The 24,251-nt window shown below is 32.2% G+C and overlaps 2 protein-coding genes across 3 annotated transcripts; one reads left to right on the top strand and one right to left on the bottom strand.

The window, feature by feature from the left end:
• Positions 1 to 10,096: 10,096 nt before the first annotated feature.
• Positions 10,097 to 14,806, top strand: LOC105635335 (glycerol kinase). Its single transcript, XM_012218440.3, has 4 exons — positions 10,097 to 10,486; positions 10,560 to 11,188; positions 11,803 to 12,003; positions 14,304 to 14,806. Exons 1-4 carry the CDS (start codon positions 10,270 to 10,272, stop codon positions 14,346 to 14,348), a joined length of 1,092 nt encoding a protein of 363 aa, XP_012073830.1. The 5' UTR covers positions 10,097 to 10,269; the 3' UTR covers positions 14,349 to 14,806.
• Positions 14,807 to 15,485: 679 nt separating this feature from the next.
• On the bottom strand, positions 15,486 to 22,940 carry CPK26 (calcium-dependent protein kinase 26). 2 transcript variants are annotated; one of them, XM_020679402.3, is made up of 9 exons: positions 22,681 to 22,940; positions 21,384 to 22,210; positions 20,903 to 21,046; positions 20,666 to 20,818; positions 20,013 to 20,128; positions 19,520 to 19,687; positions 17,403 to 17,627; positions 16,709 to 16,855; positions 15,486 to 15,727 (listed from the first exon to the last, which is right to left on the bottom strand). In XM_020679402.3, the coding sequence occupies exons 2-8, from the start codon at positions 22,141 to 22,143 to the stop codon at positions 16,733 to 16,735; spliced, it is 1,689 nt and encodes a 562-aa protein (XP_020535061.1). In that variant the 5' UTR covers positions 22,144 to 22,210; positions 22,681 to 22,940; the 3' UTR covers positions 15,486 to 15,727; positions 16,709 to 16,732. The 2 variants fall into 2 exon arrangements, with proteins under 2 accessions (XP_020535061.1, XP_089571861.1); XM_089715735.1 differs by lacking the exons at positions 20,903 to 21,046; positions 21,384 to 22,210; positions 22,681 to 22,940 and having other exon boundaries at positions 15,486 to 15,724; positions 20,666 to 20,836.
• Positions 22,941 to 24,251: the final 1,311 nt, after the last annotated feature.

The raw sequence follows: 24,251 nt of genomic DNA on the forward strand, positions 1-24,251 counted from the left end.
CGGAGGAAGAAACAAAATCCAAGTTGGAATTGGATGATGAAGGGAGTAGTTATGATTTCTTAGAAAGGTATGGGTTCATATCTTAGTCTAGACAAGATTACTATAATCAAATAGTAATGCATGAGAAATTATTGTATGAAAAAATAATTGATTTTCGTGAACTAAAGGGTATAGGTTTAGACTTAGGCCAATACTTTGATCTTCGAATACAGAAGTATAAAACTAAAAGATTAATGAGGCTGTGTTGTAAAAAATTGATGGTGTACCTCACAATGGTTATAATTCCATTTTAAAAGACATTACAAAACCCTCTAGCAGTAAACTTAGTGAATTTGAGAGAACTGAATTAGCAGAGGATTATTTAAATAATGAAGTTGTGGGCACTAGGATGAAAGTGATTCCTAAGTTGCTCCACTTAATTATGTGTTCAAACATCTTACCTAAGTCTAGAAGTAAAGATAATATGGCAGATGATGAGACTATGATTCTATGGCACGTTATCCATCATTCAATGTTGAATGTCGCCTCCATTATTATGAAAAATATTGCGAACAACCATAGAATTATGAGTTTAGAGAAGTATAAGAGTAGGAAAAATTGCATTCACTTGCCTTATGCGAGGTTGATTTCTAAGTGCATAGTGAAAAGTGGTATTGATTTGTCTAGAGAAAAGGGAGAAAAGGGAGACAACATAAAACATATGGAGAAGGTTAATGTAAGGTACCTTAGTTCTTGTAACATAGTGAAGAAAAAAATAAAGGGTGGAGGATTATTGATTGAAGTCTTCACGGCTTTCATTAAATATTATATTAGGTAAAAAAACTGAAAATTATCAATTAGAAAATTATGAGAGAACCTTCTCTCTCGCTACCAACCTCTGGGGAAGAAAGTGATCAACTCCGGCGATGCAATAAAAAAGGGCAAAATACGTGATCTGGAAGTTGATAAATCAGTGGCGGGGATAGTTAGTTTTGATGGGTCTAAGGACTGTGTGAATGAAGGGAAGTAAAAAGTCCTTGAAGGATGTTGTGGTGGGGGATATTGCCATGCATGATCACCAATGAGGATAATGGGATAAGGAGTTGGACTCTGATGAGGAATTGGGAGATGACTATGAAGATGATATTGAAGTGGACTGTGCTACTATCAAAGTCTCCAAAGTGGAGAAAAGGATGCTACAAGCTCCATAGTAGAATACCTTGATTATTAAGGTACTTAGTAGGTCGGTTGGATTCAACAACCTTCAGAGGCGACTAAAAATTATTATAGGCTCTAAAGTCTCCAGTTGATATGATTAACTTGATCAATGGTTATTTCATGGTTAGATTTTCAAACCAATAAGAATATGAACACGTCTTGTATGGGGGTCCTTGGATGGTGGCTGACCACTGCCTCACTATGCGTCAATGGCAACCGAACTTTGGTCCAGAACATGTTGTTATTGATAAAGCTTTGTTTGGGTCAAAATTCCTAACCTACCCATAAAATATTATGTGAGGAGCTTTCTTCTCATATTAAGTTGGAGAATAAGGACTCCAATCCATTTGGATGATAGTACTCTAGATGCTACAAGAGGGAAGTTGCTAAGATGTGTATGGAAGTTGACTTGTCCAAGCCTTTACTTGCTAAATTCCAATTACGGAGAAGATTAAGTGGATTGAGTATGAAGGCATCCATTGAATTTTCTTTAGTTGTGGTTGTTATGGTCATTGGAGGGAGGAGTGTGTAGATAGACAACAAGCTGATCTAGGGCAAGCTAAAGGAGGTGCGGATGGAACTAGAGTAGATAAGGTTTATGAGAACTTAGAGCAATTGGTGGATAAGTCTAGAAGTAGACAGGAGGGTGGTCGAAACAACAGACCTCCAATGGAAGCTTTTCTAGTAGAAGTCGTTGATGCTTATGGCCCTTGGATATTAACGAAGAACTCAGGGAGCAAGAATCATAGGAAATTAAGAATGCATGGTCAATAGGATTTTGTCTCTAAAAAGGTCTCTAATGCTGCTTACATGAAGGATAAGGTAAACTCCGTGGTACATGCAACTTCTAATGTTGCAGGGTCCCGCTTTGTTGCTCTAATTGATCAAGATATTAAGGATGACGTTAAGAATAATGATAGCATGGTTAATTTAGTTACTTTAGCCTCATATGATACTGCTATTGGAAAGACCAATACTATGATTGGGTTTTCGTGGCCAAGCCTAAGAAACATCATATGAGCTCCATTCATCCAAATTGTTAGGCCATGATTCATTCTCGCATGCTTCTATTTCTAGGCCCAATAGCCCCAACCCCTATAAGAGACATCTCGTGTCTCACCCACTCAGACCCACCTGCGTCTTTCAAACCCTCTCCCAAATCACCAGTTGCTGCTTCACTTAATGAACACATAGTAGTTGTTGGTAGTGCAGATGTGGGAATGGTAGAGCAAAGGGAAATGAGCAAATCTATTATTCTTCTTGATCCAAATGTTGGTGGAATTCTTTGTCACAAGCATAAGCCGTGTATTGTGGTGGTAATAGAATTGAAAATCTTATGTTTATAGGAGAATTTGATCTCTTTGAATTTGGGGTTCGAAAGTTGGATTCATGTCAAAGCTATGGGTCTAAGCGGCATCTTTTGGTTGTTTTGGAATTCTTCTTTTGGGACTCTTTTGGTTCTGCATATTCATGCTCAATTTATTCATTGTCGGGTAGGTTGTCATGCGGCTTGGAGTTAGCTATTTACTATAATCTATGGCAGTCCTGATGAGGTGTATCGTGCTGATTCATTTTCTTGGATGTAATAAATTTAGGGACTAGTCTTCTTCCTTGGGTTTGATTGATATGGGGTTTTTTGGAGCTTGTTTTACCTGTGGCAACAACATTCACATTCGACTTTTCAAGCAACTAGGTTAAACCGGGCTTCATGTAACTTGCAGATGCGAATTCTTTACCCTATTGCTACTGTTTTTCATTTGGAAAGATTTATTTCATACCATGGCCCCTTATTTAGTTGGAGAACTCTTGTCTGAATAGTTCTATGTTTCGGTTTCAAGCATCCTGGTTAACTCATACGGACTTTGTTGCCTTTGTTCACTCCTTGTTGAACTTAGGTGCGTAGCTTCCTATTTGTCTTCAGTAGTTAAGCACCAAGTTACAGGAGTGAAATTGTTGACATGATGAAGGATTAGATGATTCACACTAAGTGCTGCATTCTTAACAATTTGTTAGTTCACTGTAATTGATGTTGGGAGAATCACATTCCTTAACAAGCTATCCTTCGGCTTGTGCTTTATTTTATAATAGTTACCACCATAACATTTCATTATATCAACCATGCAAGTCTGTAGAGTAAAAAAAAAAACATTGTTCATTGAAGAAGCAGAAAAACTATCATAGGCCTTTAAAACTGCATCAACAAGTTGACAGTAATACTTGGAGCCTCTCTATGCTTAATTGAATCAATTTCTCTAAAAAACTAAAGTCCAAAACATTTAAATTTATTTCGAGGTTAGCACAATAAACAGATGGCCAATCCAAGTTCACTTGCAGCTTGTGCGAATTGGACATCACCTACTTCTATATGTGGCTTAACATTATCCTATTGAATGAAAATGATGGTTGGACCATGAATCTGTGGTCACTTTTCTTTTATAGAAGGCAAAAATTTATAAATGAGAGCATTACGAATGACATCTTTTTTTATTGACAGTATGAGTTTTGTTTCCATTGTACCAACTGAGCGATTCTTACTATTCCTTTACATTGGTTCATTATAAATAAAATGGTCATATGCCAATCTAAACCTCTTGCTTTTGCATTTTCTCAAAAGTTCCTCTTCATTTTTTGCTAGATAAAATTTCCATATTTCTTTATACATATAGAACCATTTTTCATCAATGTGAATTATGTCATGCATGGTTAAGAAAGAAGGTTGACTATCTAATATACCTTGATTAATCATTAAGAGATAGAAATGAATTCTTATTATTTTATTATCATCTTTGAGCAACGGCTTTATAGAACCAAAATGAGATCTAATTTGTCCACCTTTAATCATTTTATGCACATATAAAGCAGATGCCCAGTTCATGCTCCAAAGAATGAATTGTCATGTGATATCTAAGTGGGATTGCTGTTATCCTATGTGCTGGGATTTGAACTCTTTTCTTCCCTATTCCATGGACCTTTCTTGCAATAAATATTATTCTCTTAATGGATCTTGACATTTTCCCAAATTTTATACATTGACTTCAAAGATATGCTAAATGTGGCCGCAGATTTTTCATAACTATGCAAATTTAGGTTATCTTGTTATACCTTAAGAAAAAGCATGGTGCTTACAGAATTCTTTACATGATCTGGTCTATATTTTTTTTGTTTCTTCTTTTCTCATTTCCTACAACAAGATTTTCGGTATGACTCATTTTAGGAACTACCATAATGCTTTCTTCTGCATAGGTAAGGAGTTCAAATCTGGCAGATGAAATGTTGCATACATATCGTGAGAATGTGTTGCGAATTTATTGGAACTTCATTGAGATCAAATGAAAATGGTGTATTCATTATGCAAGATGTAACGCCCTATTTTTCTTGTGTGTGAAATAGTATTTTACCGGTCTATGAATAGTACCACCTGTCTGTGAATAGTACTACCGCTTCGGAAATCGGTATGATTTTGGTTCGAAAAAATTACTATTATATATTTTATATTTTATTTAATATTTTTGGAGCATTCATGCATGATTTTTATGGGTAGAAAGTAAGTAATGAATTTATTTGGAGAATTTAGATAATTAGTGAATAGTGAACTATGATGTTATATTAACTAACGAAATTTGAGGAATTATTTTTATGGAATAAATCTAAGAATTTTGTGGAGATAAATAATATTTTAAAGGAATTTAATTGGAGAATATTTTTAGCCATTAGATTAGATTACCATTGACTTGATCTTAGCCACCCAATTATGGTAAAAGACTAAAAAGCCCTTTAGTTGCTTTATATAAGTCAACACCCAAATAATTGAGCAACACTTTCTTCTTCTTCTTCTTCTTCCTCACTTAGGCGTCAACTTCCTCTTCTTCTTCTCTTTGTTTTTCTTCAATTCCTACTTGTTAAATCTACCAAATTCACTACATTTAATTTGATTTAAGTAATTAATCTTAGAGAATTAAGCTTGAAAAGTGATTTGTGGTGATTATTTTTAAGAAATTTGGAGATTTCCTACTTGAGCCAAACAAGTGTTTTGATGATAACTTCATTATTTTTGGGTTTAGATTGTTCTTTTAGCATATACATGCTTACTCATGCTCCAATTTCTTCTTTTATGTGTTTTCTTTGTTTTGATTTTAATTTTCTTATATGTAGAGGGTGGAGAACCTTCTACCAAAGAGAAGGGCAAAGCTAAGGCTTAAAGAGTTTTAATTTAAGCTTGTTAAAGCTTGTTTTAAGTTTAGTGTTCATAAATACACTTACCTTGTTTTAATTTTTGATTTTGTGATTTTATGCTATTATGTGTTAATTTGAGAATTTTGTATGAATTGATTAAATTGTTGAGCTTTGGTTGTATAATTATGCTCTTTGGTGTATTTGAACATTGTTAGAATGATTAATTGGTTGAGAGAAACTCTTCCCCTTATTCTCTCATGTTGGTGGAACCATATGTGAGGTAAGGGTGTGAGTTTTTCTTTTCAATTAATGTTTGATTTAAGCTCTAAATGTGTTGTTATGACAATATTTAATGGATACTAAAGTTAAATTGTACATATGTTAAATTTACTAATTTTTCCTATGAGTAAATTATTGGACATTTTGGGGGAAAATGTGGAATTAATTTAATTGATACATGATGAGGGTTTAAACAGATATTTGAGTGCTTAAGAATTATGTTAGTATGCTTGATTGAAGGAGGAAACTTCCTCCCCTTAATTTGCATGAAGAGGCCGAACCACCCTAGGGTGGTGAGTCTTACTTAATTGCTTATGTGATATATGGACCTTCTATGTCATGCTATATATATATATATATATATATATATATATATTTCATAGGTATGATACATTTGATAATTTTCATATATTTTAGGTTTATGAGAAATGGGTGTTTTAAGCATATGTGCCTTGAATTTCATAAGGAAAATATGATTTAATTGATAAAGTTTTATTCATGATGAATCTTATTATGAATTTAGGATAAGTAAAATAAAATAAAATAAAATAAAATGAGTTTAACAGAAATTTTTCCTATGATAAGAAATTGTGCCTAAGTATGAAATTTTTGTGAATTACTTAAGTTTAAATTAAGTTTCCATTATGATTTTAAGAAGACTAAAGAAAATGAATTTTATGAGAAATGTTATGAATTAAGAAATAAAACAAGAATTTTGGACTCTAATATACTTGGTGTAAATTTGTTGCATGATTTGATTTATTTTGTCAGATGAGCATGCTCGGCATTTGATGCCATTATGATAAAAAGCTATGATCATATGCTAGGCACGTGGGTGTCTTATGTTAAAGCGGACGCATTCTATATGTTATGATAGGCTCTTGCAGCCCCTATGAATAAGCTATGAAATCTTATCTGCTTCTTTTTCTCCTAAATATATGCGAGCCCCTTGGAAAATATCTTTAAGAAAATTAAATTAATGAGATTGCATTATTTTAGTAAATCTTAGTTTAGAATAAATTATTTATGTTATCAAATAAATTTCCAAAGCATGATGTTTTTGTACATAATTTTAAAATAATAGCATGTTTATTGGTGAATAAATGTTTAAGTAAAGGACTTAAGGTGTAAAAGAACTAAATTATTTATGTTATCTATTGTAAGTTTATTTTATATTTCTTATGCTATAAATGTTAATGTATGTTAAAAATTTAATGATTTTATGATTTGTAAATCTTTTTATGAAAATTTATAATTTGAGTATGTTGTCATCACAACATTGGCATGTTTGTGATTTATGAGCACCACTAAGTTTTATACTCAGCGCGTTGATTTTATCACGCGCAGGTTCGAGACTGTATTTTGCTGCTTGAAAACCAGAAGAGTAGCATCAGAGCAGAAGAAACTAATTTGGTAGTAGTAGATTTAGTTTTATGTAATTAAGAATTTTGGCATGTATAATTATTACATTTTTTTTTTTTTGGAAATTATGTTATTTGAATTATAACTTAAGCATGCTATTACAAATTATTTTAGTGTATATATTTGGAGATAAGTATGAGACATATTTTATGATTAGATATAAAATATTTTTTTTAAGACAGTTGGTATGATTAGTTCACTAGGACATGATATATATATATATATATATATATATATATATGAACGTATTCAATTGATAATAACCAAAATGTTATTGAGGATTTATATAGTTAAGAGGTTATAGAAGTGTTATTGTGTTTTGGTATTCACATTTTTAGTGAGCCAAGTTTTTAAGGGAAACTCTTGCAGTTTTTCTGTAGGATCTTCCCAAATTGTTTTTCATAAAATAAATATACATTTTAATAACAAAATATCATTTGCTAAATTTGTGAATACTAAGTCACTTCTAATTCATAATATGATTATATGATTTATATGTCAGTTAGGACGGTGTCTCTGACACCAAATATGGCATCCGTCGTCGGGTCTCTCGGGATTGGGCGATAGGTGTTACATAAGAAATATCGTTCTCCTCTTTCTATTACCTTTAGCTTGAAAAGCTTATGAATGCAGTTACATGTTCATGGTCTGTTTCAAATTTATATAACTGCATATTATAGAAGTTGAAGAGACAGTAAAACTATAAAAAATTTTGGCTCCACATTTTCGTTATGTTTGGGCGCATGTGATTGAAATTGCTCAAGACTTTAAAAAATGAGGGAAATTCAAATTTTCAAACATAAAATTTTAATTTGGAAAATTTTGAAAAAGGATAAATTAATGTCATTAGCTTACAATTTCCTCCATTTTTGGTTGAAATCCTATAATTAATGATAACTTGGGTGTCTATCCGCATAAGTTGGCTCTCGATCAATTGAAGAGCATATTTAATATTGTTTAGGGCGGCATAAATTAGAAAAACTATTCAGTTAAACTACCATCTTAATCCATGTATAAATTCAGTTATCTCTATTTAAAGAGAAGAGAGGGAGAAATTTGAAAATCCCATACTTTAGCTTTTAAAATCAAATGTTATTATATTTTAATTTTGCTATAATCTATAGAATAACTAGATGAAGACTCGAGCTTTGCGTGGATTACTTTTCCAATTTATAATTTATAAACAATATGTATTTCTAATATATGAATTGTATTTAGTATATATTATAAGATTCATTTTCCCGCGGATTGCTTTATTAAATTGCTATGTTCTATAGAAATTGTAATGCCGTTAATTTATTTAAAATAATCATAAATTTCAATTAGTCTAGCAAAGTTTTAGTTGGAGTTTATAATTCAAACACTATTTTTTATCCTAAATAATTCTATATAAAGTATAAAGTTCTAGAATTTAAATAATTCAATATGGATAATATACAATAAAATAACATATACATAAAAAAATTGAAATAATTCAATATGGATAATTCTTTGTTAAATTAAAAATATTAAAAGTATAATTATCTAAGTATAGCTATTTTAAAAATAATAGATAGATAAGAAAAAAATTCAAAAGTTTTTTCAATTTTTAAGATACAAGGATATTCATAAAAAGATTTCCATTAATTATTTCAAATAACACACTTCGTATTTTTATATTAACTTATAAATTATAAAAAATAAATTACGATAATAAAAATATTTAAATAATAACAATAGCTCAACATGAAGAACAATTATACCATTAACAAATGAAAAATAAGGACTTTGGTTAGGTTGTTATTTTTATTTGTTTTATCAAATCAATAAAAAAGTTTTTCATTGTTTAGTATTTTGCATGCACAAACCTAAGTAAGGAACCAACTCCACATATGATCAGATTAAAATTTTATTAAATTATTATACTATTCAAAATAAAGATAGTCTATTTAAATATGATGAGAATCGATTCCACCCTATAAAAATAACAAATGAAAAATTACACTAATTAAAAACTTGCCAAACAAATTCTAGCTGTCATAATAAAAGCTACAGATGGAAAGCAATCAACATTCTATATCCTAATAACTCGATCACAATAAAAATCTTGTTGAAATCAATCAATAAACAAAAAGGATTAGAGTAGTTGTGATAGATAGGAAAAGGAGAAATAAAAAATAATTAAAAATAATGAAAAATTGATTTAAGAGGGCGAATATCTTTATAATATTCAAAATAAAATTTAAAAGACGAACAATAAAAATACAAAAAAATATGTAAAAGAGCAATAAAAAACGATATCAAATGAAAAATCATTTAATAATGATATCAATGAAAAATCAAATAAAAAATAAATGAACCAATAAAAATAGAAAGAGAGAATTATAAACGAAGAAATGAAAGAATAAGGAAAAGAATTATATAGTAAAAAAAAGTTAAATCTTTATAGTCGAAGAACGATTAAAAAAAAAGGAAAAAATATATGAGAGAGCTAATGTTAGCTTTGATGAACAAAAATAGCAAAATTTAATATGATATAAATAAATATAAATATATCAACATAAAAAAGAAACAAAGAAATTAAAAAATAAAGACAGTCATTGAATCAAACTGAGTGGTTTGAGATTTAAAAGATAGAGAACAGTAGATCTATCTATATAAATAGCTAGAGCTTATAAATTTCTAAAAAATAGAAAATATGTTTAAATTTTCAGATGATATTATGATAAAAGGGAATGGAGTAGTTAAAAAGGTTTAAACTTTGATTTTTTAAAATAAATTATTAGTAATAATAATGTAAATATACTATTTTTTAATTGACAAATAATTATATTTTTTTGTTAAAAATAAATTAAAAATCTAAAAAATTTTGTGAAAAAAGAGAAAGAAAAATTTTGAAACCAGAAAATGACAAATCAGTATTTATAAAAGATTTTATGTTTCAGGATGTATATATATATATTTGTTTATTTATTTATTTATTTATAGAGAGAGAGAGTATTTCTCTCCATAATATAACGGTGAGATAGCAGTCAGTTTTCACCAAATTACGGGATAAAATAGTAAATGTTCCTAACGTCGAGTCCTTCACATTTCACGCAAGAATAGAGAATATTCTCAATGTCCCTGTCTTTCACTCTTTTTCTACCAGAATCCAGAAACGCTGGTGCTCCATCGCCCACATCCTGAGAGTCAGAGAAGAGATTGAAGGACACGAAAATGGCGTTGACAGGCAACAATTTAATCTTGCAAAACAGAGTTCCCATTCCCATAGGCTTGCCATTTTCAAATCCTCGATCTAAACCCATTGTCAGTACTTCCCAATCAAATCCACCACTCCCTCTCCTTCACTGTAACCATCGACCCACTTCCTTATCTTGCACGGAAAACTCCGCTGTTTCAGATGGCGTCTCCACCAGCAGCAGCAGCAGCAGCAGTAAGTTCTCATTACACATTTCCCCACTTCCACTTTCCAAAATCTAATAGTCTGAATATTGTTTTTGTATTAGTTTGGTCTCAATTTGCTGCAAATGTGTCTGGCGAATGGGATGGATATGGAGCAGACTTCACTTCTGAAGGAAAACCAATTGAACTTCCTGAATCTGTTGTGCCTGAAGCTTATAGAGAATGGGAAGTGAAGGTTTTTGATTGGCAGACTCAATGCCCTACTCTTGCTCAACCAAATCAGCTTCTAATGACCCATAAAACCATTAAATTACTTCCCACCGTTGGATGTGAAGCTGATGCTGCTACTCGGTATAGTATCAATGAGAGGGTTGTTGGAGGTTTAGATAATAAAGTTTCTGCCTTTGCTTATAAATCTAGTGGGTCTTATGTTGCTGTTTGGCCAATTCATGATAATCAATTTGAATTAGAGCATTGCTTGATAAATCCTCAAGATAAAGAGTCTCGTGTTAGAATAATTCAGATTGTTGATTTAGATAATAGAAATATGAGATTAAAGAATATTAGGGTTTTCTGTGAGCAGTGGTATGGTCCATTTAGAAATGGTGACCAATTAGGTGGATGTGCTATTAGAGATACTGCTTTTGCCTCTGCTCCTGCTCTGGAAGCTTCTCAAGTTGTAGGACTTTGGCAAGGACCTAGACTTTTTGCCACTTACGATACTTCTCAAACTGTGAGTTGTGGAGCTTACGTTCTTGCTTTGCTTTATTCAAACTTGATTTATTCATTTGGGCAGTTGATGAAACTTCTGTGTTGACAAGTGATTAAGTGCTATAGTGCTAGCTTAGCTCCAATACTTTTGTTAATTTTGAAAGAAAATGCTCATATGACAATTAATGCTGTTTGAAATTGAAATTTTTGTATTCTTATTTACACCAACTAGTCTACAATTAAGATTTTATTGCATTTTAGTTGCGCATTATTTATTATTGGCCTTTCTTTGAGGCAATAAGGTGCAAAATAATTATGAGTTAGTTATAAAACATTTTGCAGCACCTGTGACAATTTGCAGCTAATGAATGTTTGACCTTCTTCCAATTTCAAACAGCCTTAATAGAAGGGGGAGAGTTAAAAATAGATGATTGAAATAGAATTATGATGCGTGACAACTGATTTTGGGTTCATTTATATATTCATGTTCATCCACTGGAAAAGTATGGCAGATAATATGATCATCCTCTTAAAATAATTACAAACACTTCAGAAGCATGACTTTGTGTCTTTGTTGAATGAATTCTTCTCCATATCTTGGTTTATGAAATTCTGAACCCTTCTTGATTAATCCAGGGCTTCCTTCAAGAACTGAAAGATGAGAGCATACAGAAGTCAGTAATAGATGAACATAATATCATATTGCTCCCCAAGCAATTATGGTGTTCAGTAAAAGGAAGCAGCAATGGTGAAACTTGCTGTGAGGCAGGATGGCTATTTGATTATGGATCTGCTATCACATCAAGATGCATCTTCTCAAGCAATGTGAAGTTAAAGGCAAGTTTATTATGATAGGTTTTTTGTTTACTCTTAATCCTAGTTACAATGCCAGAATATGCTGGTCTTAAAAAAAATTGATTTAACATCTACCAGTCATTAATCATGAATGAGTCAAGTGCTACAGGTTTAGTCTATTTTGGCTGACGATAGAATATTTATTTATCACAGAATAATCTATTGGAGCATAGAATTTCATAGTAATGTTTCGATGCTAAATGGTGTGGAAGAACTTTAGGTTATCTCATCCAAACTAATTTGTTGAACCAAAGTTAAATATATGTATAGAGGCAATATTCATCTATAAAGAAACAAATTGTAAAATTACTAAATGACCCAACAAAAATATAAAATTACAAAATTTTAGGAAATGTTGTAGTTTAGATTGCAAATAGTTTTCCCACAGTGACATCTTACCTGGGCAATACTGATAAGTATGCCTTCCATCTCTGCAATTGCAGTACTTAAACGGAGGGCCTTGTGTCTTCTGATATTGGGAAGTCTGTGTAGCCTCAACAACCTTCTTCATACTCTCCCACGCATGCATTGGCAGTGGTTTCTTTTCTCTACTTTCCTCAAATAAGCTGTAGCCTGACCTACAAACTTACGTTTTAGTTCAATTTATATTTTATACTTGATTCCTCCAGAATACTAGTGCATCATTTATGTGGTTCTCTGCCCAAAAAATATGGGTCTCAAATGTCTTTGTCACATTGAAAAAGAGCACGACATTGCTGGAATGTAATTCCTTTCCTTAAAAAATGAGAAAAGCTTTTTTTTTTCCCCATCAAAGTTCTCAACGGAGGCTAATCGGGACAGTATGTGTTAACAAATTTGGTGGTGTCGTGAAAGATTTTACCATTTGTTGCAGTAACACCCTCTCAAACTGGTAATTTTCATACTCAGTTTTCTTTGTTTCTCACACCATGTTAGTCAAAGATGGTTTCTGTTTGATGGAGCCAATCACAAAGATTTTCATGTTTTCTCTCTCAAGTAAATTAGGCAGACTAGTCTTAATGGTTTAATCTTTGCCTAAGGGGGTTAAATGAGATGTGGCAGTGTGTTAGCGGAAGGGACTTGCAGAGCATTTTGGATCACAACTTAGCAACTTTTCATACCCTTAATTTTAGAATCAAGTGATTCAAAAGGCATTCACTTAACCATTAGGCAGTCAAATCCTTCTACAGTTGCACAAATTTTTTTTTTCCTTTTTTATGAACCATCTTATGCTAAGCAGACAAATTGAGAACTTGTTGCTAGAGTTATTGGAATTCTTTGTGCACTATCTGAAGCAGCTAAATCCTTGCATTTTCTTTGAAACCTTCCCCCCCACACCCCTTCTATTTTTCCTTCATTGTTTTTATCCTTCCTAAGAAAGACAAAAATCTACCTTAAACATGATCTTATTGGAACAGAAATTGAACTTCAGTGAATTTTTTGGTAATAAATTAAATTTATGCAATTAAGCTAAGCAAAGTTAAGTAACCGTGAGTAGAGTTGCCCCGATACATATGCCAAACTCATGAGATGAAAATTGAACTATCTATCTAAGGATTGAAATATGCACCAACTCAGAAAGAAACACTCTTTTTGGACACTTCTGGTAATGGGTCACTCTTTTTGGACACTTCTGGCGATGGGTGATTGCTTTGGCACAATAGCAGATTTTTAGTGTTTTTTTTTTTTTTTTTTTTTTCGATAATGCAGTAGCTATTTTAAAGGTTTTTCTTCCCTTCCATGCCCAAGCTGTTTGTTTTGCGGTTTACCCATCCAATTAAACTTTAGGAGCAGGTTGCTATCACCCTTGCAGCTAATGGCCAATGGCTATCCACAACCAGCTTATGCCAAAGCATATAAGAGCTCTGATACTGACCAATGCCGCGGTTCTAACATCTGAACTATCTTTGTTTAACCTAAAACCAAATATACTTTGTAAAGGCTACATTCATAATTGTAAAGCTAAAATAGTTGACAAATAATCCATTTAGAATTTAAAATTGCAAATTATATATCAAATTTGCTAATCTGATTATAATTTGCTAATCAAATTATATATCAAATTGTGAAATCGCAATTAGGTCCCTCTTTCTTATAAAGGCTTAGGTTTATGTCACAATCAGGATGTAGAATATATGTGGGAATTATTTAGGCAACATTGTCAACTGAAGTCCTTGCTTCCTATAATGTCGATCTAAATTCTTTTCAACTTAAATTTAATATTTCAACTTGAGTTGCATTTTAGTCACTCGTCAGCCTTTTTCATTCGGCTTTGTTTTGACATCACTTCTTTCTTGTTGCAGGAAATTTCATTAGCAAGAGAAACTGCAACTACACAGGGTGTCTAGCTGCTAGTAACTATATGACCTAGACTGAACAATTTAATTTTCAGGTCGAGAACAGGGAATGTAAGGTATATTTATTTTCAGTTGTAGAAGACCAAATTGATGGGGAAAAAAATCCATTTGAAGTGCTCTATGTTCAAACATCTAGTGGTACACAGTTTTGTGTACTTCCAAATGTTCAAAAAGTGACTTCAGCCACTATTTGATACTTGTAAAGTGGAACATGAAAGAGTGAGAGTCTATTACATGCAAAAGAAATGTTAAAGAAAAATACATTTTCAAGCTCTTGAGGGTTGTAAGTTTTATATTTTGAGCCTCCTATAACTATTCTTTAATTATATATGCTTTTGACCATTGAGGCCATGAGCTATTCAATATGAGAGGATACTGACTATTGAGAACTTGGTATTATTTGTAGTCAAAACTTTGAAAATCCAGCAGCTGTTTGGTATTGTTTTTTATTTTTTTATTTTTTGTTGTGCTACATTGTAAAGGAGAGATTTCTGCCATTAAGAAATCTCTCCTTTTTTTTTTTAATTCAAATTTTTGCCATTGGATAGGTCATCAATTTTCTCAAGTTAAAAACAAAGTGAAAGGTTAGGGCCCCAGAAGATCGAAAGTCAAACAATCTTTTCATATGTTTTTTTAAAAGTCAAGCAAGTTCAGGGGGCCCAAAAATGGATTTTCCCCAAAAGTGGGGAAAAAGCCTAATTAAATGATTACTACCACTGTAAGGCATGACATGAGGGCCATTAAGGGAACAAAAATTGAAATTTGGTTGTGGCAATGAGAATCCTTTTTGTAAATTTTTACTTTGGTTAAACAAGACACACATACTTTCTTCTTCTCAAGGCACATTAGAAAAGAGAGATATTGAACTCAAATGTGAACCCTAACATCTTAGCATTTAAAGTTTAAACAGATCCACCAAAGATTTTTAATGTCTAGTTCATTTTACAAGCTTGCTGTTTATAATTCATCACCCAACATTCCTACATTATAAACACAAGCAGACCCAAACCTAGTCAGGGCTTTTCACATCTTATTTCTATATATGTTTACCAAGAATGAACTAGAAAGATCCTTTGGGCTCCAAAAATCAAAAAGGAAGAAAACCTCAAAGCAAAAGCACAGGAAAAATTTTAAAAAGAAAAATGGCAACTAGGAACAGCTGGAACAACTCACACTTGAAAAGTTTACAAAGCTTAGAATGATATTTCCTCAGTCATACAGCAGAATATAAAAATATGCATATCTGAATAAATGCTTGATCACATTCACATCGAAAATCAAATCTTGTGCGTTAGCTAGGAAGGGAACAAAATCACTGTTCAGGGCTCATCACAGTTCACCCTCCTCATCTGCCTTTGCTGTATAGCCTGCTAATGAAATAAATTTCAGAAATCAGGATTAATTTATCACCACTTTATGCACAGAGATTGACGGTTCTGATGCAGTAAGTTCCAGAATCTTAAGTCAGAATTTAGGAATGCAAGTGGATGTCATATAATTAGAATCGGATGGTAGATATGTAACCAACGATAACAACAACTGCTACAACTAAGCTTTAATCTCAAACCAGTTGGGATTGGTAATATGAATCCTTTGTTTCCAATGTCTGCTCTGATCATATATTAATATCAATGCAAAGATAAGTACATGTCAGAAAAATTTTTGAATTACCTTTTGTAGAGAAGAAATTTTTGAAGGAGAATTCAAAATCATTTGATATATTAATAAATAGAACAAAGCATAAAATAAGCAACAACGAACTAGAGTCTGCTACATGAATCTTTTGTCTCCATAATTCTGTAACTATGATTAATTTTAATGCTTCAAGTTATAATCTAGAAAGCTATCTGAAGAAGTTTAATAAATATAATTATAGTTTCAGTACTAAATCCCGATAGCAATTCTTGAATGCACTGTTTGGTATAAATGAATTTCCATATTTGGTAAGAATAAAAATGGATACCATCATAAATTCATTATTATAGAACTCAACATAACTAAATCAAATGGTATCATCTACTAAAGAATTATATACTTCAGATTCATTTATACCAAACAATGGACAAGTCATTTGTGCAAAATTAACTGAAGATTTATTTGGTAATGCTTCACTTGCTAAATGCTCATATTTAGAAACATAAGTTGAATCATTAGACTTTTCACTGTTGACAGACCTAGGAATACTCTAGACAATTTGATTTATAAACACAATTTTTAAGTATCTGTATTTCTTTTAAACCTCTGCTACAATTATAAAATGCATGCATCCTAAAAGTCGTCCTTGGAGAAGGTTCACCAACTAAGGAACTGCGAAAAGGTGGTAATCAACAAGTCAAAAAGCTGAAAAATACCTGTACATGACGTGTAATTTCAAATTATTGAGCACCAGGTGCATCTCTCATGCTCATATTCAGACTATTTCGCATAGTTCGTCTACCAACTCCAAAATTGCCTTTTTGCATCATGGCAACAAATTCACCATAATCAATCCTTCCATCCTGAAAGAAAATATTCACAATATAATATGAAGTTCATACCAAATAAACAAAATAAGAAGTAAAAGCTTAATTACTGAAATGAAAAGCAAACAAGATGCCCACTAGTGCAACTATAATATTACAGCAAAAGCTAATTGCTTTTTCCCTTAGAAGTTTCACAAATTACAGTATTCGATTATAGAAATCAAAAGAAAGCCAACCTTTAGAACTCCCATGTTCCTTTTTTTTCTTTTTTTACTTTTTTTTTTTCTGGACAACATAAACAGCATGGATACAAATTTAAATTCTGAGGTGATTTTAGCAGGAAAAAACTTATGAGCACATGGTTAAAAAATTGCATTGATGAAAGACATCGGTTATATGTTGAACATATGCCAACCAACAAAAATGCTCTACACTGAGCATCATTCCGCTGTAACCTTTTGGAATCCCCTTCTGATACCCAAAGGCACAAATTTATTTATAAGGGAAGTCAAATTTACAAATACACATGTAATGCAATAAATTATTACAAGTGAAAGTGCATAAACATATTTAGGTGACTTACATTGTCTTGGTCAACTTCTCTGATTATATCTTCAAGCAAAACATCAGTCATGTTATGCTCTGCACAAGCTTGCTGAAGCTCATCCATGGTGATATAACCACTTCCATCCTTATCAAAGTATCTGAATGCCGCAACAAGGTGCTCCTCTCGTTCTAATTTGTTAAGATGCACTGTTGCAGCTATAAATTCCCCATAGTCAATAGTCCCACTGTTGTCCACATCAGCCTGAAATTTACAAAATATAGCTCAGTTGATTGAACATAATGAGTTGATTAATTAATAAACTATTTTGTATCGTACCAATAATGATATTATCAATCACAATAATCACATAGATCGTTGATACTGTTGCTTCAAAGAACAAAACAAAATCAGGGCAAAAAAAATTTTAAAAAAATCCAAATAGCCCATGTACTGGTTTGAGAAGAACAAAAAGGTTTTCCATATCAACAGTTGTGTTGCAAAGACAAAACGGAAATGGATAAAAAGAAATGTCATGACAATATAAACCAAGCAAAATGGAGTACGCAGAGAGGCAGAACTATGGTTTCGTATCCATTCATTTTTTCCCCCTATTAATAAAAACTTTTTTTCTCTTGAAAAATATTATTTTTCCGTTCTGGCTTTCCTCTATTTTCAAGCTGTCGCATTAATTAATTAATCTATACAACATAATGAGATATGAGTATCGACCACTTCTTATCTAAAAATTACTAACAAAATATTATTATGATCATTGACCCTCCCCACAAATTTATATTTTTTTCATACAATGGTTTTGTAGGTAAATAAAAAGAAGCTGATTTTTGTTTATTTTGCATTTGTTAGGTTCAAATTTTATGTTTACCATCTTCAGATTTTAATAAAACATTCCCTCTCTCAAACTCGTGGGCACCATATTACACTAGAATTTAAGCAGTATTGCTAACATCAAACCATTGAAGTTGACATTCACAATTGTAGTGAACTACATGCAGAGAATACCAACATGAATTTGACATGATAGATCAAAAAAGAATTCAAAGACTCAAGCTAGTAGACTACTTCAATTTATGTGGGACCTTTTTTTTTTTTTTAATACATGGTCTTTTCCTTTCTTTCTTTTTTTATTTTGGGCTGAATACATAATTTAACTCCTGAAGTTTAACAAAAAACCTTGTGGCACCCCGAAGTTTAAAATCGACCTTATGGCACCCTTAACTTCTTTTTTTGTAATAATCTCACACATCTTCACGCTATAAACAACAAATGTTTGAAGTTTTTGGCTTTCATATGCAAAATATTGACTTGATATGTGGTTAATACAACTTTTGAAACAATAATATGTCACATTTTTCAACTGTCCAATAAGTGTTTAATCGATCTAATTTTATAAGTTGAAGTGTTCAATAGGTGCAATTTTTATAAGTTAAAGTGTTTAATAAGTCAAAGTGAAAGTCAAGAGTGCCACAAGTTGTTTCATAAAAAGTACAGGAGTAGATTTATGTATTGAGCCTCTATTTTGGGCCATGTATTTCCAAAAATGATAGCTTTTCAAACTCTAAATGATACTATTTTGTTATTGAAAAATTTAGACTCATTTTTTCGATGGCCAAATGTAAAAATTCACCCTCTAAAAAAACCCTGTGACACCCCAAACATTGTTGGAGATCTATTATGCTCTTGAAGTTGCAAATTTTAGTAACCTCCACTAGCAATAATAGTAACAACATTTTGGTGTTTTTGGCTTTTATATGCAAAATATTAATTTGATGTGCGGTTATAATTTTCACAATTTTCAATTATCTAATAAGTGTTTAATCGATCCAATTTTACAAGAGTATTCAATAGAATAATTTTGAAAGTTAAAATGTTTAATAAGTACATTTTATAAGTTAAAGTTGTCAACAGGTTAAAATAAGTGTTAAAGGTGCTAGCGGTTTTTTATGCAAAGTACAGGGTAAATTTATGCATTTAACCCTTTTTTAGCACTCATTGATCATAAATAAACACATGCACATACCATGAGTTTGATTTAAATTGCATTAAAACTTCTAGTTCCACCATGTCGACGCACAACAACCCCCTCCCCCCCCAAACATCGGATAAACAATATCTTCTTTGCAAAAAAACCTTACCGCATCCATAAGATCGCGTATCTCTATGTCTTTCAAGGTAGAGCCATATCTTCTCAAACCAGCTTTTAGTTCATCAAATGTGATTGCACCACTGTTATCAGTATCCATAGCCTTGAACATTTCTCGCAGACCAGCAATCTCCTCCTCAGAAAGGCTTTCAGCTATTACCTGATTACAGGAAACAGGCAAGTGTTAAAACTCTCAGAAGGTCAAAGTATTTGCATCAGTTGGAACAACTAAATTTCAATATCAATGATCAGTATCCTTCACAGCTAAAATTCTGAACTGCATGGTAGGTGTAATTGAGTAACTGAGTTCAATACCAAAAGAGTCGGAAGAAAATAATCAAAGGCTTCTCATGGAAAAAGAACACAACTACACTCACAAATCTGTTAATTATTTGATAACCGCTGTATTCTTCATCAAGTGCGTCACTTGGCAATGAAAATGTCCAAAATATTCATGTCAATGCACCCAAATAACATGCACTTACCCGTAAAGCCATCTTCTTCAATTTATTCATAGCGGAGAATTGCTTAAGGCGAGAAAGTACAGCCGGGTCAAGTGCTCTATCCGGAGCAACTCCACTTTCACAAATCCAAGGATGGCCTAACAAAACAAACAGGTGATTTTGAATTCAGTCAAAACATAAAGTAATGCAGAAGGCAGAAAACTTTGTTAATTTATATGCCAGACTCCAACATAAGCATGATGGTTCAGGATCCAACTTCCAAAAATTTGTAGAATTTTTCAGAACGAATTGTATCAACAACTACAATTCCTTTGCTACTTTAAATAGGCAGTGAGTTGAAAATAAGCAGTCTATTAAAGAGCAATAACAAAAAGACGAATTTATTTCAGCAAGACCAATTGTTCAGTACATGTGTTACTTTAATTGTTTGAAACTCGTTGCATGAATAAACAGAACAGGGCTTCCTGAGTTTTATAAGTATAACAGCAGCAGTAATGCAGTAGCAGGCCAATGCATCATGCATCCTAAACACAAACATACTGCAAACTAGTATGTGAAAAGAAACAATAACCCAGAAATAAGCATCAAGTCAATCAAGCAGTTTCATAATATCTACATTAAATGGCCAAAATATCAATAATAAGACTTAACAAACAATCAGAAGGTCAACATACATAACACTTCATGTGCAGTCAAGCGTTCTGAAGGTCGAGAGCAAAGCATCCCCCGGATGAGATCTTTGGCACTATCTGATATTAGGGGCCAAGGATCTGACTCAAAGTCAATATATCCCTTCAGTACAGCATCGAATATTCCTTGCTGTGTTTCTGAACCCCGAAACAGAAATGTTCAGTAGATAGCCAAAAGAATTAAGATTTGCCTGTTACGGTAGCATAATAGACGACACCTACCTGCCCAAAACGGTGGCACTCCACTTAGCAATATGTACAATATGACTCCAGCTGTCCATACATCTGCTTCTGGCCCATAATGCTTCAGGAGTACCTCAGGAGCAACGTAATATGGGCTCCCAACCACATCAGTGAAAATTTGACCTGAAGTAGCAAATCAGATATAAAACTTAACAGGGTACTTTAAAAAGTCAAAGATGCTACCCATTCCTAAATCTCAATAAAAGGATATCAACTGTCAATGAGAACTGACTATCATATAAATATGCCACTCTTTTTATGACACCTTGTAGATAGGCAGAGAACCAGATAAATAAATTTATACATGCCAATAAAGAACATATTCAGCCATAAAATATAAGGCGCGGTTAGTACAATAGGAAAGAGTTTTTAATCAGCAACAAACATGATAGTAAAATGAAGTTTTGGCATATAGGTTTGCTAGTACATCAAATAAAAGGCATATAACAATTTTTTGTACCTGGTTTGAAGAATACAGACAGTCCAAAATCAATGGCTTTGAGAGAGAAGTCATCATCCTTGTTCACCAACAAGAAATTCTCAGGCTTTAGATCTCTATGCATAACCCCAAGTGAATGACATGCCTCAACGACCCCCACAATAATTTTCGTCAACTCAGCTGCTTTCCTCTCACTATAATGACCTCTCTGGATGATTCTATCAAACAACTCTCCCCCAGAGCAAAGCTCCATAACAATATGAACATATAATGGATCTTCATAAGCACCCTTAATGGTAACAATATTCTTATGACCTGCCAAATGGTGCATTATTTGAATCTCCCTTCGAACATCCTCAACATCTTCTTTGGAAATTAATTTCCTCTTGGATATAGACTTACAAGCATACTCAATCCCTGTAGAATTCTCAGTGCATAAATAAGTAGTCCCAAATTGTCCTTGTCCTAATTTACGGCCTAAAGTGTAAAGATCACGAATGTTTGCAGTTTTATGACCCAAAACATAATAAGACTGGTTATCAGCACTGCGCCTCATTATTAAATCTTTCTTATTGGGGCTAATGAGAGGTAAATTACTATCCTTTTTGGGGTTTTCCTTGGGGAATTCTTGTCCAGGAGCGAAACTAGAGGGTAAATGCTCAGAACTAGAGTGTTCAGAGGACGGATTGCGCTTGGAATGGGAAGCAGCAGATTGTTCCTCGGGCTGATTGATGCCCTGATAAAGTTTCCCTTTGAAAGATCCACGGCATGTGTTGCCCATGAAACAGTCAAAATTCCCTAAGATTTCTTCAGGGCCTTTTCTTCACCCAGTAATGTCATCAAGTACACTGACAAAATCAATTTCACAAAATGACTAAATTCTTCAAAAGAAAAACAACAATCCAAATTTAGAAGCCTGATAATTCAAAAGAGTACAATGCTTGCATAAACATATAACCAATCATTATCTAATCCAAGACAAAATAAAAAATAAGAAGTTTCCCAGATCAGATCAGGCCCACTTCTATGCTAGTTTCTCATCAAACCCAAAAATAAAAAATAAAAAATAAAAAAGAAGAATCTTTTGTTCAGTTTTAAGGGAACAAAAAAATTACAGAAAGCTGTCATCCATTCCATCCATGAATTTCTGAATTAAAGAACACATTTTTTTTTTCCATGAAAGAAACGAGAAACAGAAACAAAGCTCATCTATGGAATGAAAATCAACCCACCACCCAAAATTCCAAGAACACAATCTAATGAAATATTACAAAACAAAGATTCAAGAACAACAACATGAAGTAATGAATATCCGTACCTTTGTATGCGCTACAAAAGGAAAGAGAAAAAGGTGTGAGAGAGATAATGGATCTGAAAGAAGTGGAAATAAAGAAATGGATAAAAGAAAAGAAGGAAAGGAAATTTGTAGAGTAGATTATGAATTGGTCTTCATTTATTTATGAGTTTGAATATTATATTTAAAAAAAGAAAAAGAAAAAAAAAAGGGCTGCTGTTGGTGGTGTTATTATAGGGCTGCTGGCGCTGAGAAACATCGGATGAGTGTGCTGACCAGCTCTTTCTCTTCCAATTTTTTTTTTTTTTTTTTTTTTTACGCGTCTTTCTTTTGTTTTCTTTTTTTATCATATCATTAGCATCGGATCATCCAAAAACAGTAAATCACTTCCTTGTCTTTCTGTTTTTCCTAATTTTAATTAACGATCAAGTTTTAACTAATCGTAAAGTGAACGTTCGATAGGCCCATCTATAATTCTATTCCTTAGTCCCAAAACCAAAAATAGATTAGATTTATATTCTCACCGCTTCATAATTTTTATCCTAATTTGACTAATATAATTAAATTATAATTTTTTTTCTAATATAATCTCATGTTAATAGCCATTAAAATTAAATCATTCATATTGAATTATTTTTGAAATTAATCGATTTATAATTAAACATTTGATTGAATAAAGTTTTCTTGAAATATTAAAAGTTGATATTTTAATTTTATTTATATATTTATTAAATAAAAAATTCATGGTAGGTTTATTCAATACACAATTGAGAGATTTATGCAAATTAATGGATAATCGATCTATGTATGAAAGAACATAATTTATCTAGCTAATCATTTTGAAGATTTACTCATTCTGTGTGTTATTTTAATCGTGTCCTATATTTGGTATTTAAGAGCAAGTTCTATCACTCATATGCGTGTAAGTATTCTTTGAACGATACAAAATATCATTATCCAAAATCATAAAGAGAGTACAAACATGAGGCAATACTCTCCCAAAATTGAAAACTAGCATGAAAATAGGTTGTTCTTGTTAAAGAATGCACCCCTACATTTCTTTGTCTCATTATCCATCTAACTGAAATGTCCATCCTACGACTTAAAACAAGCTTACAATCATCAACAATTAAACCGAAATAAGAGTCATCCTGATCAGTAAAGCATAAAGCATAAACAAGGATTTGTGAATCTGTGAAAACACAACTTGCCCCTTGAAGATTAAGTTCAATCCAAGTCAAAGTTGATCGTAATGCAAGTGATTCAAGATAGAAGATTCAGAAAGTATTTTAACGACTAGAAATAGCCTTAAAGAAAAGTTCCTTCAGAATTTTATGTAATGGCAGCATAGCCTGATAATGATAGATGAGGAAAAATCGCCATTAGTTGGTATTGTGTTGACACTATATGATGAAAAGATGGTCTTCTAACTTGTGAACTGTGCAAAGGACCATGTGCGTCTCTTATACCTTTTTTTGTATGCCAGTCATGTATACTAAAAGAGATTGAGAAACACAACTCAATTGTTGAGAGCAAATTATGATTCAAATCATTTGATTACGGTAAAATCACATCTTCCATGCTAGGACTGTCAT

This window comes from Jatropha curcas, chromosome 10 (assembly GCF_041381405.1).
Source record: "Jatropha curcas cultivar XTBG-Jc1 chromosome 10, XTBG_Jcur_1.0, whole genome shotgun sequence".
Lineage (NCBI taxonomy): Eukaryota > Viridiplantae > Streptophyta > Magnoliopsida > Malpighiales > Euphorbiaceae > Jatropha > Jatropha curcas.